General features: G+C 35.0%; 1 protein-coding gene across 3 annotated transcripts in view; it reads left to right on the forward strand.

Annotated features, from left to right (window-relative positions):
- ash1 (histone-lysine N-methyltransferase ash1) overlaps positions 1–10,586 on the forward strand; it is a 56,565-nt gene extending 45,979 nt beyond the window's left edge. For all 3 annotated transcript variants that reach the window (XM_089707142.1, XM_089707143.1, XM_089707144.1), the window contains 10 exons: positions 1–316; positions 495–718; positions 879–978; positions 1,890–2,044; positions 2,715–2,969; positions 3,209–3,378; positions 3,715–3,817; positions 4,388–4,555; positions 5,608–5,730; positions 8,670–10,586. In XM_089707142.1, coding sequence (XP_089563268.1) covers positions 1–316; positions 495–718; positions 879–978; positions 1,890–2,044; positions 2,715–2,969; positions 3,209–3,378; positions 3,715–3,817; positions 4,388–4,555; positions 5,608–5,730; positions 8,670–8,825 — 1,770 coding nt within the window. In that variant the 3' untranslated portion in view covers positions 8,826–10,586. The remainder of the gene's footprint in view (positions 317–494; positions 719–878; positions 979–1,889; positions 2,045–2,714; positions 2,970–3,208; positions 3,379–3,714; positions 3,818–4,387; positions 4,556–5,607; positions 5,731–8,669) is intronic.
- The last annotated feature ends 6,505 nt before the right edge of the window (positions 10,587–17,091 follow it).

A 17,091-nucleotide genomic window follows, 5' to 3' on the forward strand; every position in this document is an offset into this window, starting at 1 on the left:
GTGCGTCGTACACGTGAGCGAATGACAATACAAATTCCGCCTTCACCCCCCGCCCCTCCCGCGCCAGTTCCAAGCACCCCTACAGTATCTACCGTACCGAGTCAACCCGCAGTACCAGATACAATAAATGTGGACCCATTAACCCTCCCCGATACTATGAACCCACAAGTATTCCACAAAAAGCTACAGACTCTACGCGCTTCTAAGGAAGAAATTCTTAAACTATCCAAATTGGAAGATGATCCGTCGTTGGACACGAAACAGCGCTTGACGCGCGTTTTTAAAGCTCTGTACAATATTATAACATCTTTCAAAGGTCAGTCTTCAAATTAAAATAAAAACTTCGTTTCTCATAAAACTTCTAAATGCTATGATTGTGTTAAGTCTAAGATTTGAACAAGTAGAGACTTAATTATAAATAATAATAATTAGTACACTTGTAAGCTATATAATTATATGCTATCTCTACTTCAACGAATGAAAAATTATTACAGGTGATGAAGAAAAACCCATATGTTCACCGCTACTTAAAATTAAAAACCAAAAATCGGATACAATTCCAATAACGGATCTAAACGTGATTCAAAATAAAATTGAGAACAATGAATACGAGAGTGTGGTTCAGTTCGACAGTGATATGAGCGGTTTGTTCTCTGCGCTTATGCGGGAATACAGTAAGATGACCGCCATTGGCGCTGTCGCTGCACAGTTGAAAAAGGTAAAATTTTTGCAGTAATGTTCGGGGGGTTGAAAACTTTTATTTTGAACACTTTATGTGCACTACTTATACTCATATGAGATGACTCATTGTTAATGCTACGCACATTTAATAGCAATATTTGAGTGGATTTTAATATAATATTATTGTTTCTTTATAGGTATACAATTCTGCCAAGTTGGAGTTTGCTGAGCAACTTATTAAAATACTTGGCTCACAAGATAGTTTACCATCTGGATTCATACAAAAATCAAAGCCTGGTAAGTGATTCTATAAACATTAAGAAAATTAATTTCTTGGAAATATGTATTTGAATACTGGCCTATTAAGGAAAGCTGGCATCTTCACAGTACTCACACATATGCAATTTTACTATACAGTATGTTCAAAAATAAATGCGACTCTAGTTTAATTATTGTAGACTTGAATTGTAAAATGAGTGCGTTGTAGATAAATATAATTATGAAAGCTCTCATAATTTATATGTAAAATTACAATTTAAAAGTAACTCAATCGATGAACTTAATTATTTATTCTCATAATCAATTGTTATATAGTATTGATCATCATTCAATTATCAAATAATAATTAAATTTCATGTCATATTCAAAATAACGATACAAACAATACAAATAACACGTGCGCTCACTCACAAGAAACAATACAAGCGAAACCGTAGCACGTAAGAGATAAGGCTACATTACAATAAAAGCTGTATTGTTCAGCTATGAATGAAAATTTTAACTTACGGCGTTTACATTTTGTTTAGAAAACTTATTTAAATGATTACATAATTAATTAACCTAGGTAAAGTAAAAAAATATTCTTATCCGCGTGCCGCGAAGTATCTCGTCGAATATAGTTAGTAGTAGATATACCTAACGTCTTTGTTTAAATTACATCGCCCTGTATTTATAAACAATTGCAACATAAAAACAATAATTGTCCCCTTCACCCTCATAAGCTAGTCTGCGCGCGAGAGAGACAGACAGACTTTTCATGATGCGTATGCACTATGGCGTCACGCCGCCGCGCGCGTCTTCACAGACACTACACATGTGCAATGTTTAAATGTGTTGACGTTCCAGCTCTTCTTAATCGGCCAATACTACTTAGATACTTTATTTTCTAGTTGAATTAACGAACATAATGTATGCTATCTTAATTGCAGAGGAGGTAATCCTGTGCATATGCGGGCTGCACGTGGAGGAGGGGCTGATGGTGCAGTGCGGCAACGCGCGCTGCGGCGTGTGGCAGCACGCGCGCTGCATGCGCCTCGCCGACACCAGCTCCACGCACTACTGCCACCTGTGCTCCACCGACCCGGTAACTGTCACTATACCACAGAATACATAATAGTAGCTAAACGCTACAGAACGGACACGCTCCGCCTCCCGCCAAAATTAAACACTTACCTCACCCCGCACGATCAGTCTAAAAATGGTCCACATTTTTCTACAGGGACGATACGCAACGAAGATTGACAACATTAATCAAATTGACTTAAAGTAATTTTATTATTTTGGATTTGTGATTATCGTTTTTCGTAGAAAATGGTTAGATATTGTGCTGTTTACGGATGTATTTCATCAGAAAAAAGTGCATTTTTTTACGCTAGTCAAAAATGTGCCAACCATAAAGTGTTAACACACACGTTTGCAGTCTCTACAGTGTGACTGTCAAAACGATAATTTTGTATGGAGTGTCCGGGGTGTGACTATACGCTAAAATATGAGCCTTGTTATATTGTTCTACCAAAGTAGGTTCTAAATTTGTGTAAATTAATTTTATTTGACATGGGTGTGACGACATCGCTCTGAACCGCGCGAGCGAAATGTTTTCGCTACAGAGCATATTTACAATTTTCTGGCATCATTCCTTAAGCCATTGAGAAGATTGTTCGAGGATACTCCCTTTTATTATAGAAAAATATAATTTTATTTACTGCTATTTATACACATTTCGTAAACTAACAAATTATTTAAATACCTCGCAGGTTGACCGCGAGATCCCACTCGACGAATACACGGAAGAGGGTCACCAGTTCTACCTTTCTTTGATGCGTGACGGGCTGCAAGTGCGTCAAGGTGACACTGTATACGTACTACGAGATATTCCCATTGATGATAAACACCCGGACGTCAGCCAAAAGGACGGCGATAAGACAGATTCGCCGAAGACTAAGCGCGTCGATAGAAAGAAGTTGAAGAATATCAAGGGGAAAGAGAAAGAGGAGACTGTTCAGAATAAGGTACGTAAAATAAGTTGTGAAGGTTACACAAAGGGTTGGTAGTTATTTATAAAGATTTTACAGTAAAAATGTTTGAAAGTGACGTGAATACAGCACGTCGGATAAATAGCAAACGTTGATTTTGCCTAAGTTTAAATATTAGATTGGAATTTGTATGTCTTATATTCAAATAATTTTGAAAACTAATTGTAAAACCGTTTACTATGAACACATATTCATTATTCATATTATACTTGCAGGATGGTTCGGTCCGCAAGCACACATACCAAACGATCGGTTGTGTGCCAGTTTCCGAGTTGGATATATTCCGTGTGGAGCGGTTATGGAAACACAAGGACACGCGCGAGCGCTATGTGTACGGACATCATTATTTGCGCCCGCATGAGACCTTCCACGAACCAACTAGGAAGTAAGTGTAACATTTAATGGCAAATATTAATTAATAACTCAGGCCCCGGAATCACAGACACAATAGAAAATCTATTGTGTCGTGGCCCGTTCGGGCCGTTCGGGGCTCAATGGTTTAATCATTCTTAGTATATTACTGTATAGCAGGAACAATAAATATGAAAAAAAAAGAAGAATACGCCACAATCAAGATCGATATTATGTGTTGATTGAATAACATTGTATCAGTGAAGATTGTCGTGTAAAATAACATAATAAATAACTATAGCTTTCAAATCACAAAATACATTGAAACGAATGGTTTGTGGTTTTATATCATGACAATTTATTTTTGCAGATTCTTCCATAATGAGGTCATGCGTGTACCACTTTACGAGGCAGTGCCCATAGAACTAGTGATGTCTCAATGCTGGGTCATGGACTTGAACACTTATTGCAAGGTATGTAATAACTAAATGTAAGATTTTCACTAAGAAAGTTAAAAACAACAACAATTAATTATATGAATTAATTTAAGGTAAAAAATCATTAGCTATCTGATGGTTCGTTAGCAGACAGTTTTTTGTTCACAGTTTAATTACAATTCATACTTTAATATTGTTTATTAGATTATTAATGTTTATTAGGGTATTACCTCATGGTGTACCAAATAATGTCTGCGGACGCGGTTCTACCGAATACCCGCGGCCCCGTCAATAAAGCGGCACGGCGGAACACAGTGGAGTTTAGTCGGTAGGACCCTGCACTCAGCAGGGTGAGTCCGACATAACCCAGGGCTCTTCCCCCGAGTGCCCTGGGTATGCCTAAATGCATTCTCCACTATAAAAAAAAATGGTGTACCAAATAATAATTTATGAATCAGTTCAATTTTCCTATATTTTAAATAGTACAGAAAAAAAATCGATAAAATCCCGCTTCCTCATCGATATTTTTTCTATTATTATTTTTTTTTGAATTTATAAAACATTTTAATGCTATAAAACTAAAAAAAATGTATTCCCGTCACGCAGGGCCGCCCGGTGGGCGCGCACGAGCCGCACGTGTACATCTGCGAGCTGCGCGTCGACAGAACAGCGCACCTGTTCACCAAGATCTCGCGGCCCAAGTACCCGATATGCACCAAGCCGTACGCGTTCGACCACTTCCCGCAGCGCTTGAAGGTGTCGCGGACGTATGCTGTGAGTGTTTGTGGATATTTGTAAAGGGGATAATTATTTTGGTCTTGTTGTGTTGCACTATTTGTTTTAGGGCCGATTTTTCAATGCTTGGATAAAACTTATCCGTCCAATAAATACACGATAATATTAAAATGTCACGTAAACTGTCAAATACGGACAATTAGAATACGTTTTTAAAATGGTAGTTTTATACATTATTCGACGAATAAGTTTTAACTAGGGATGTAACGATACATGATTTTGCCGATATGATACCGATACCGATATTTGTAATCAAATATCGGCGATACCGATACCGATACCGATATCGATGGCTTGGTAGAAAAATAAATAGTGAATTATGCATAAAAGTTACCAACATTTAACAGAGACTCAACTGTAAATCGTATTCTTTTAAATAACAATGCAAAATCAAAAAACAAGAAAACCATTTATTTTAGTATTATTATATTGCAAAGTCAGTTAAACTTTAAGTTATACACATACAATCAGTTCCTAATAAAAGTTTACTATTGGTAGAGTTTTTTCAAAAAACAAAGTGCGCACGCGTGGGCGGCCTCCCGCATCGTTCATTGGGCGCGGTTTTTTGAACTGTTTGATATCGGTATCGGTTGTTTTATAATCGGCGATACCGATATATCGGCTTGCCGATTATATCGGCCGATATATCGGTATCGGTATCGGTATCGTTACATCCCTAGTTTTAACCAAGGATTGAAAAATCAGCCCTTAGTAAACATGTTGCAGTTATCTGGTTGAATCTGCTATTTGATTGCATGACTAGCGCGTTCATTGAATGACTATTCCGAACCTTGATTTAACAAGCGTCACTAAACTCATTTCAATAATTTGCCACGATAATATTGCCGCATATTTTATAATATACAACGTATATTGCATCCGAATGAATAAATTTATATAAATTAAGATAATTCATTAATTAAGTCTCGATTTATACTTAGTAAACAGTTGTTGTGTTTTAGTTAAGGAAAATGAATACAAAATTAGAATTTGTTTATTTGTGATTCATTAATTTAATAATTTATGTTTAGCCTCACGAAGTTCTGCCTGAATACCTGAAAGGTCGCGCTGGCAAGAATTTTATGACACCAGATAAACCTAAGACATCACAGGAACCGAAGAAAAAGCCTGTCGCTGTGGCTACCGTTGCTAAGGTAAAACATGATTTTAAAACAAATACTTACTTATATTTTAAAAAATATAGTTCTAACTCATGATAATATTCTAATGAATCGACTTATAAGCAAATTATAGATAAAATAATTGTTCTCATCATTTTAATTTATCATATCATAAAGTAAAACTTTTGAAAGGATGTACAGATATTTATCTGTACATTTCTGTTCGTTACTCTTTGTTACAATGTTAAATTATAGTCTAGATAAGTACTTAGGCTATTTATTACCCGGGTACAACGCAAGTGAAGCCACGGGCCAGAGCTAGTGCAATATAATTCTCTTTTATATTATGTATTTATCTCAAAATTAAGGAAGCAGTTATCTATAACTATGCAATTAGTTCCTATAAGTGGTATAATAGAGTAATTTATTAAACTAATGTATTAATTAATTTAAATAAAGTAATTCTATAAAATTTTATCGTGTTCTATGAATATTAAATACAAAATTGTGTAGTAGATGCGATGTTTTTTGAATTTCTACACAAGAACTAATGATGGATGAATATGAATATCTATATGCATATTTGAATTTTATTCATAGCAAATCAACTGTATTTGCATTTGTTTTTATTGTAAATTATGTATTATTTTGTTTTACGTCATTAGAGCAGGCTCCAAGGAGATGTTCGTTTGCAAAAATAGCGGACCTAAATCTGACTTCTGATATATATTGTATAGGTCCCAGACATCCTATAGACAGATGTTGCCAACCAGTTTTGTGGTCCCCCTGCCCGCACCCCGGTAATTAAATATGGCATACAAAGAAAAAAATAAAAATTTCCAAAACATGCCGTGTGGGGTATCAAATGAAAGAGCTTATTGAGTAGATCACGAATATATAGCATACTATATACATTTCTTACACTTTCTCTAAGATTTTTTAGAAAATTTACGAAAATGGTCCATTTTTGAGTTAAATTTAAACCACTATAGATTAAAACTCATGAATATATTTTTTAAATTATTATTTTAAATAATTAACAATAGTCCATTGTTTATGATTCAATAGTTCGTAATATAATATAAGTGAGCTATGTGGTGGATTTGATGAAAATAACTATATACTATATGAACTTGAAAATATACTCGCCATCTTTGAATGCTCCCCCCACTCCCCCATGCAACTATTTCACTGTACGAAATATTGAATCGTAAACAATAATTATTTAAAATAATAATTTAAAAAATATATTCATGAGTTTTCAATCTATAGTGGTTTAAAGTTAACTCAAAAATGGACCATTTTCGTAAATTTTCTAAAAAATCTTAGAGAAAGTGTAAGAAATGTATATAGTATGCTATATATTCGTGATCTACTCAATAAGCTCTTTCATTTGATACCCCACACGGCATGTTTTGGAAATTTTTATTTTTTTCTTTGTATGCCATATTTAATTACCGGGGTGCGGGCAGGGGGACCACAAAACTGGTTGGCAACATCTGTCTATAGAATGTCTGGGATCTATACAATATATATCAGAAGTCAGATTTAGGTCCGCGATTTTTGCAAACGAAACTCCACTGAGAGTCCGGTCTACATCGTGATTCTGCAGCATTCGTTTTCTAATTTGATACCTATAGGATGTTAAAATTAAATAAAGGTTAACTTAATAATATTAACATAGTGGTTAGGGAGCCAGGTGCAAATTTGGTTAACTATTTCCTCTCAAGAGATAATTCGTCAGACGCATGAGAGTATAGTATTATAAAGCCTCGTGAACGTCAGCTGGCGCTCGTTTGGGGGGGTGAGCGGTTGTAGCCTCCCACGCACATAGGAAAAAAAATACATTCATTCATTCATTTCCTCTCAGCTAAAAATTTGTCAAATTGTAGCTAACCCAATATCCTAACGAAAAAAAATAGTCAGCTGGTTACAACATGGTGTATTATACGTCAGCTGGTGTCTCGAACATGAAAGTTAAATTTAAAGAAAAATTTATTTTCCGTTATTTCCTCTCAAACAAAAATTTACCTGATGATAGCTTATATGTAACTGTGGATAAATATATATGTCAGCTGGCTGTATCTTGGTGGAAAAACCGTCAGCTGATACGGGAGGCTACAACCGCTCTTCCCCCCAACCGAGCTCCAGCTGACGTTCACGAGGCTTCATAATACTATACTTTGATGCATTTTACTAATTACCGCTTGAGAGGAACTTGGTCATAAAATCTGCTGCTGGCTCCCGGACCATAGTTCATCATGACAGTTTTCGATATTTACTTATAAGTAGTGTATAATGCATATATCGATGATTTGATACATAATCTGCACTATCATTATAAAGAGGAGTTTGACCATTAGAGAGACCACTACATAAATCTTTTCTACCCAACTTTTCAAATTGACGTGGTCAATCTTCCCGTGATCACGCTCGCTGTATACGTGCGTAACGTGTATATGTGCGTAACGCCGGGTTGGTAATACATGTCTATGCTAATTTTATAAAGCTGAAGAGTTTGTTTGTTTGTAGGCGCTAATCTTAGGAACTACTGGTCCGATTTGAAAAATTCTTTTGGTGTAGGTGATAGCCCATCGAGAAAGGCCACGCGGTTGAAACCGAGGAACGCAGCTATGAATAATTCGCGTTTATAATTCCTGTAAAATCTTTAATTTCTTAATGTATGGTACTCGCGTAAAATCAAACACAGAAAAAATACTATCTTTATTTCTACACTAGATATCCGATCGCGGCTTCGCCCGCGTTTTCAAAGGAAAACCCGCATAGTTCCCGTTCCCGTGGGATTTCCGGAATAAAACCTATCCTAGTTACTCTCTATATGTGTGCTAAATTTCATTGTAATCAGTTCAGTAGTTTTTACGTGAAAGTGTAACAAACATCCATACATCCACACTTACAAACTTTCGCCTTTATAATAGTATTAAGATAATTGATTGAACACAATTTTACAGAACGTATCTCCCGCCCAGCGTCGCGAGCAACAAAAGGAGCGCGTGAACGAGATCGCTTGGCGGCTGCTGAGCGCGGGCGGCGGCGCGGGGCGCGCGCTCGACGCGTCCTACCTGCTGGCGCCGCGCGCCGCCCGCCGCCGCCACCGCGTGTCCTGACCGCCGCGTAGTGCCTGCGTGTCGTGCGACACCTGCCGCTGATAAGCAGTACCACACCCCGGACACTCCATACAAAATTATCGTTTTGACAGTCACACTGTAGAGACTGCAAATGTGTGTGTTAACGCTTTATGGTTGGCACATTTGTGACTAGCGTAAAAAAAAATCGCGTTTTTCTGATGAAATACATCCGTAAACAGCACAATATCTAACCATTTTCTACGAAAAACGATAATCACAAATCCAAAATAATAAAATTACTTTGTCAATTTGATTAATGTTGACAATCTTCGTTGCGTATCGTCCTTGCAGAAAAATATGGCCCATTTTAATCACGATCGCGCGGGGTGAGGTAAGTTTAATTTTTGCGGGAGGCGGAAAGTGTCCGTTCTGTAGCGTTTAGCTACTATTATGTATTCTGTGGCAGTACTTGAATATTAGTAGGAAGGCGTACGGCAGGGTGGGGGGGGGTGTCAGGAATGAGGGTTGTTACGTCTATCGCTGATCGATTTCGTCTCTTAACAACCGCGCGTTGCTTGCGTGTCGTGCGCTACCTGCCGCTGATAAACAGTGCTTGAGTGGAGGCGTAGGGCAAGGGAGGAATGTACTTCAAGAGGAAGACGTAGGGCAGAAGAAGGAGCTAGAGGGGATTCGCTGCTCCTTCTGCCGCTGATCGTCCGCGTCTGCTGTTGCTAAGCGGCCACAACAAGCATGATGAATATAAACGAAATGTGCGGGAGTGGTATTGTAAGATTGCCCGCGTGCGTCTGCTATTCTTACTTTTGCTAAACTCCAGAACCACCGCCGACATGATTAAAGCAAGAAAATGGTAGGTAGTGTTGATGATATCGCGTCATAAGCCTGCTGCCCCTCCAGAAGAATCTTGGCTCATTGCCTCCCCTGCGATTTCCTAGCCGCTGAAATACTATATGTTAAATATTGGCAAAATGAATGAGGAAGGATGAGAACCCCTCACATACACCGTCGTCTATTTACTACAAGAGCGCGCAGGGGGGAGGACTTTACGCATTTCATAATATTATGTATTTGGCACGTGTCGCAATTCGCGATGCTCTTTAGGGCAGATAACTGGCTATAATATTCGGTAGGTATTAGGTGGTGTAACCAACTTAAAAAAATATTATCTGCATCCTGAAATATTGCATTGTAAAACAATAGTCTTCTACATCACAATCAATTTTGATAAAAATCATATACGCAAATCACAAGTTCAACTTAATCCTGTAACATCTCTTCATTCTACATATTAAAAGAAATTAAATGCAAAGAGCACTTTCTCTAATTTGTCTTTATGGTCTCCATGATTACTTGTAAAATATAAACTTAAAAATACTTGGATATTACTATATTTAATTTAGATATAAATGCTTCTTTAGTACTAAAATGTAAACTTGGCTTACGACGATGAACGTAGATAATTATTACTAGTGAAGATTTTACATGAATTTGGTGTTTAATACATCTCGAATAAAATGGACTGTTGCTAGTAATAGTTTGAATTGTGAATATGTAGATAGTTATATTGGCAAAACTAAGGATTAAAGAGACGCGAATTGTATTTTAAGTGGATTCATTCTCACCTGTAAATAATTTATTCACATATTTTAAAACATGAAATCATTGCATAATCATTTAGACTCGATGTAATTGCACACTATGCGTGTGTAAAAATATATGTTACATATAAATTATTGTTGTATTATGTAGGTCAGTAGGTGTATCGATAATATTAAACAAGTACATTCCTTAATGGTTGATGTTCTGTGACAATAAAAGGAATGGGCGTGTCGAGCCGACGAAGATGCTCCCGTCGTGTAATGGAATCTCTTGTACCTTTTGTATATAAATTTATCGCGATATTTTCAAGTAAAACAATATTTTTGTAACGTAAAAATGTTATCAACTATTTAACTGTTTCATCTGACTAACGAGATAACGTGCTACTTTACTTTTTAAGTAATTTATTTTTAATTTTAAGTTATAAGGTTCATCGTTATTTAAGTCTACATGAATGTAGTTAGGGTTATAATCTCATACTCATTTACTTTATTTTGTGTGCTTATTCAGTTTTTTTTTCACGGCGAAAATATTCCCATATATTAAATTAGTTATATATTTTTATAGGCTAATATTGTTATAATTTAACGATAGATATAGAATAATAAAATTACTATTTAACGACCAGTGGTGCGAACTGATGTTGAGTGTTGAAAAGTTTTTATAGAGGTTAGATAGAAAGTTGTTTGGCGGTTGTTATAGTAATATTAGTATTAATTTTTTTAATATTCTTCGCATAAGTTTTGTTTAAGAAGAATAATTATGAATTAAAACATTCGATTTTTTTTCTGGTCATTTTGAACGCCTACGATTTGTAGGAGAGCTGTTATACAATCATGCTTTTATTAAAAAATCTCTCTATTTTTTTTACAAGTCTTTAGTTTTAAGTTGTACATATTTTAGTGCTAAGGTGGTTGGTTGTTTATTTAAAATAAATAATATATTTGGTTAACGATGACCTTCGTGCACACTGCAGGCGCTTACTAGCCTTCGCTTATGTGATTGTTCTTGAACAAATTGTTTTTGTTTCTAATTTATTTGTAAAATACTGTTAGCTTTTGAATACACCTTTGGCCCTTATGAATTTGATTTGATATGTAAGGTATCACAGCTTTTTTACACTGCTTTTATATTTCTATATCATGAAATAAATGATCCCAAAATTAGTCCCATCTGGACTCCGATATATGTATTTCTATAAATATACGATTGTTTTAGTACTAAATAAAGTCTTAAGAAGATTCATAGATATTGTTGAACGTATAGTGGCAGATGTATGAATGTAATTTATTTATTTCGCTACTTCCTGATCGATATAAATGGTGTATGAAAAGTTTAAGTTAAGTTAATACTTAAGAAGTAGTATGAAATGTCCCTTAGCTTTGTAATGCAATATTAATGTTTGCTAACACAAGTTATCGTTTGACCTTTCGATTAACTACCTACATATTTATATAGTTGGATATTAAAATCAGGAAGTGGTGAATTCATAACATAATTTAAAAGTTCAAAAAGGTTTTTCTCTTTTGCACAAACAAGCACTTTACATTGCCTTGTAGTTAGATAAGTATACACAAACACGTTACATATTAATGTTACACACATCATGTACTTAATTACATAGTAATTTCAATAGTCAATAATATAAGAGATAGTGTAGATGACAATTGTTTTTCCAGTATTGCAAATTCGATAATTTATGTAAAGTAGGAAGACAACATTTTGGGATCAAAATTATACATTTAAATAAAATATCGTTCGGAAATCTAAATTGAGTGACTTTTTCATTTGAATCAATATGACGTAATAATGAAGCGCTACATTTTGACTTGAGCAGGCCTCATAAAATATTGTGACTTTGAAAAATCTGTTATTTATTCATGGATTTATAAGGAAAACACGTTTACTTACTGATTCAAATGAGAAATCAAATAAATGCATATTTATATTGAATTCATTATATTGAGCAGCTTTACTATTTTCTAAGTAAGATTTTGTTTTAAGATGCCATTTGTTGTAACTCATGTTTTAATATTAAATTAAAATGAAAGTAAATGTTATTTTATTTCAAGCCCTTCACAAAGTAATGAAAGATCATAATAAAATTCACTTTATATATCTTGTTGTGTTATATCTTCTTTATATATAAAAATGAATCGCAAAATGTGTTGGTAAGCGCATAACTCGAGAACGGCTGAACCGATTTCGATAATTCTTTTTTTATTATATTCCTTGAAGTACGAGGATGGTTTTTATGTAGATAAAACGTAAATATGTACCACGGGCGAAGCCGGGGCGGACCGCTAGTTTTTAATAAAAATAAGTGTTCAATTTAATAAAAAGGTCTGGAATGTTCATGAGCAGAATCACTCCTCTTTTATTACGCCCGCATCCTCTTTCACAGTCAAACTAAGAGCTAGCGCACACGAGCAACTTTGTCTCCGCGACTATTTTGTCTCTCCCATCAATTTGTATGGGGAGTTGCGTCGTCGCTACGTGCGCGCACTTTCATACTAGCCCATAGGTGGGAGAGACAAAATAGTTGCGGAGACAAAGTTGCTCGTGCGCGCTAGCTCTTAGCCATCACGTAACCAGAAAAAATTGCCTTGTTCCATAATAAAAATCGATCAGTTTATACGACGTAATGAGGTTCCTCGCTACGCAGTAGATTCAATATTGCCAATCAAAACATCGCATGCATTAACATTGACCTTATAAAACAATTTGTGTTTACGATTTGTCCTGGGCCGGCTCCACCGGCCGGGGTCAGTCGCAATGAGAAGATTAGGCCTGCGTCCGCCCGTATGCCGCCGATACACGCAATTAGGCTGCGCTGGACCACGAACCAAGTGTAAAAAATATCCCATTCTTAGCGGCTAATGTACTTCAATAATCCTAAAACGATCGTGACTTATAATTTTTGTATTATACTACCTACATATCACCACGTTAAGACCAAAAAAAAACACGGAGCATTGTGGTAAAGCCGCGGGGCACAGCTAGTATCATAATATATGAAGTAAATTCAAAGGGACACAACTGATCATGTTGGTACCTATGTTGCGGATGCGGCGGATTATTATCCGCAAATAATGTGATGTCAAAATTTTTCTTAGGTACTATCTTATATCTATACTAGTTACTAGTAGGTAGTGATAAATATCCCTATAATCAATGATCACTATATTAATAACTAGCGGTCCGCCCCGGCTTCGCCCGTGGTACATATTTACGTTTTCTCTACATAAAAACCATCCTCGTACTTCAAGGAATATAATAGAAAAGAATTATCGAAATCGGTTCAGCCGTTCACACGTGATGCCATGACAACGCGAAACGGGTGCAGACCCGCCGCCTTTTTATAGCTCCCGCCGCGAAGCGCGTCGAACGCGGCAACTGACACACAAAAATAATCCTCATGGCATGATTCTGTGTTCACGCGCGATGACTTATAGCGTATTTCATGTATAACTTTGGTGTTTCTACACCGATTTACATGATTCTTTTACTATAACCTGCCCAGGAGTATGAAGAATAATTGTGCCAAATTTGGTTAAAATCCGTCGTGTAGTTTTTGTTTCTATAACGAATATACAGACAGACAGACAAAAATTTTACTGATTGCATTTTTGGCATCAGTAGCGATCCCTTATCACCCCTTCATAGTTTTTTTTAAATATATTTCATGTACAGAATTGGCCTCTCTACAGATTTATTATAAGTATAGATAATTATAAAACACGAGAATGAAAATATATATAATAGCAAATAGCACAGTATAAAGAGAAGTACATATTCTGAAATGAGTGTTGGTTTGAGAAAGCTTATGTGACATTAGAAAATATTCAAGTAGTATTTAAAAGGTATTTAAGTATAGTTTTATAAGTTTTTAACTTCAAATGGGTACCTATTCAATTCAGAAATCAGCCGTTAGCGGTAAGGTTGTAAAAGGGACTTCTCGTAAAATATACCCATGTTTTTTTAAGCAGAAATACATATAACCTTACCATATAACACATATATACGTATGTATTATGAATTATGTTATAGAGACCACGTCTCCTTGTTACAATATAATATAATATATTAATTTGGTACCTATACATAATAAAAAAATATATAAGTAGTTAGGTACTAGATATTATTAAAAGATTTAGTTAAAAGAAATCTTAGAAATATTAATTTTTATTTAGTTATATTTAATATATATTAATTATTAATCATATACTTACCTATTCAATAAAATTAAGAAGTGATTATTTATTGAATTGAAGGATAATGTGAAAAATTTGTCGTGAAAAGTTGTATAAGCGGAAGCGGAAGTTCGTTAAAATTAAGCGTTTCCTTAAGGTTTCCTTCAACAAACATTCAAAACAATTTAATATTAATTTTATATATTACTTTGACACTACTGGGTTTTGATTTCAAAATACCAATATTCTTCTTCTTCGTCTAAAAATTTTATTATACATATTTGTATATTACCTATCTAATCAAGTCTTTACCAATCGCCTCGGCTTATGTGCTGAGCTAGTTTTATTTTTTGATTAATAAAGTATATTAATTATTAGTATAACAAGAAATTTAACAATATTAATACGTAGTCAAAAAATTATTTATTATTATTATTAGTCCAGTCTGTGGGGAAATGTAAAAGCCTCTGCTCTACAAAAGGTGGCGTAGAAAATGTTTTGAAACAATATTGTTTAGGTATGAAAGGTTAATAAAAATCCAAGTTTTCGACCTTGACGGACCCAGGCGCTAGCCGCCATCTTGAATTAAAGGTGCTAAAATTAGGTATATTTTAAATAACTTCTCAATTGTTTACTAAATCACAAAAGTGTCTATGAGGGGTTCAAAGAAGACAAAATTACCTACATTTTTTGCATACATGATTATTCTGTAAGTCTTAAAGGTAAAAAGTTACAAGCGACGGAAATAATAATATCTACAGAAATCATATAATTTTAATTTTGTTTAAAAATTGTGCAGCTATCATTTTTTAATTCTTTTTGATGGCCCGGGCTGGTCAATGGTGGCTTCTTCATTATCGTCGCTGAAATTTTCTGTTTCATTGTCTGTATTTTTGGTTTCCAACCATGAAATTTCGTCGTCATCACAGTCTTCGTTATCTATCTGAATCTCTACTGCATTTTCACACAGCTGACCACTACAGAATCCACAAACAATAGAGCATTTTAATCAGGCTTTTCTGCAACTACATGCTTTGCTGCATCCTTTTTTACAGTGGCAAGAAATTACCCTTAAAAGCATATGAGGTGCTGCTTTCTCTGTCGTTGTTATTGGAGTGAGCCTATTGGTGTCATATCTCCAGCCCCAGTCTTCTGGATTTTTTTCAATTCCATACCATTTTTGGACTTGGTGGTATGTCCTAAACGCATGATACCATGCAGCGTCCTTTGTTGGCGGCAAAGAAGCAAGTTTAAATTTACTTTTTATTGATAACTAAGGATTCCTTATCCATGTCCCCTCTGTACAAAGTTACTAGAAAGCGTGCTCCAGCGTCTTCGATTTCTTCTGGTCATGACGACGAAATTTCATGGTTGGAAACTAAAAATACAGACAATGAAACAGAAAATTTCAGCGACGATAATGAAGAAGCCACCATTAACCAGCCCGGGCCATCAAAGAGAATTAAAAAATGATAGCTGTACAATTTTTAAACAAAATTAAAATTATATGATTTCTGTAAATATTATTATTTCCGTCGCTTGTAACTTTTTACCTTTAAGACTTACAGAATAATCATGTATGCAAAAAAATGTAGGTAATTTTGTCTTCTTTGAACCCGTCATAGACACTTTTGTGATTTAGTAAACAATTGAGAAGTTATTTAAAATATACCTAATTTTAGCACCTTTAATTCAAGATGGCGGCTAGCGCCTGGGTCCGTCAAGGTCGAAAACTTGGATTTTTATTAACCTTTCATACCTAAACAATATCGCTTCAAAACATTTTCTACGCCACCTTTTGTAGAGCATAAATACCTACAGACTGGATTATATACTGACGTTTTGCACACTGCAGAGCGAGCATGGTCACGGGAGTGCGTGTTCTGCTTCAGTCTAAAATCATCAGTCGCGTTTAAAATCCGTTAAAATCTTTAATTTATAAATGTATATACCTAATACTCAGGTCAAACAAAAGAAAACTACTGAATTAACGTTATCTAGATACGCTAATCAATAAATTACATAACAATAAAAATACAATTAGTTAGGTAGTTACTTCATTTATTTTTTATAAAACTAAAGTACTTACAATTAAGGACCTAGGTATTCTATTATTACCTTACCAATGAAAATCTCTTTTAAATCACACATTTAATTTATTCCAAATGCTAGATACTCATTTATTAATATTAATTTTTAATTATAGGCTATAAAATTTAAATATTAGTGTTCCTGATGCAAAACGTTATTTACAATGTTTTGTTTTTTATATAGGTACCTCCTATATTGATTTCATTGAATATTTAGTAAGGAAAATGGTAGAATTGCATGCTGCAACTAATACAGTTTCTTACAAATTAAAGTCACTAACCGCCCACGAGGATTTAATTAAGACTTATCTGTGATGAAGCGGTTGTAAGATTGTAATAAATATTTCATTTCCTAGGTAATACCTACTCGTTTCGATTCATAGTAGATTTAAGTTTAACCTTTAG

Source organism: Colias philodice, chromosome 19 (genome assembly GCF_061535455.1).
Source record: "Colias philodice isolate Cphi_HAF_F1 chromosome 19, ilColPhil1 Martin Lab GWU primary, whole genome shotgun sequence".
NCBI classification, from domain to species: Eukaryota; Metazoa; Arthropoda; class Insecta; order Lepidoptera; family Pieridae; genus Colias; species Colias philodice.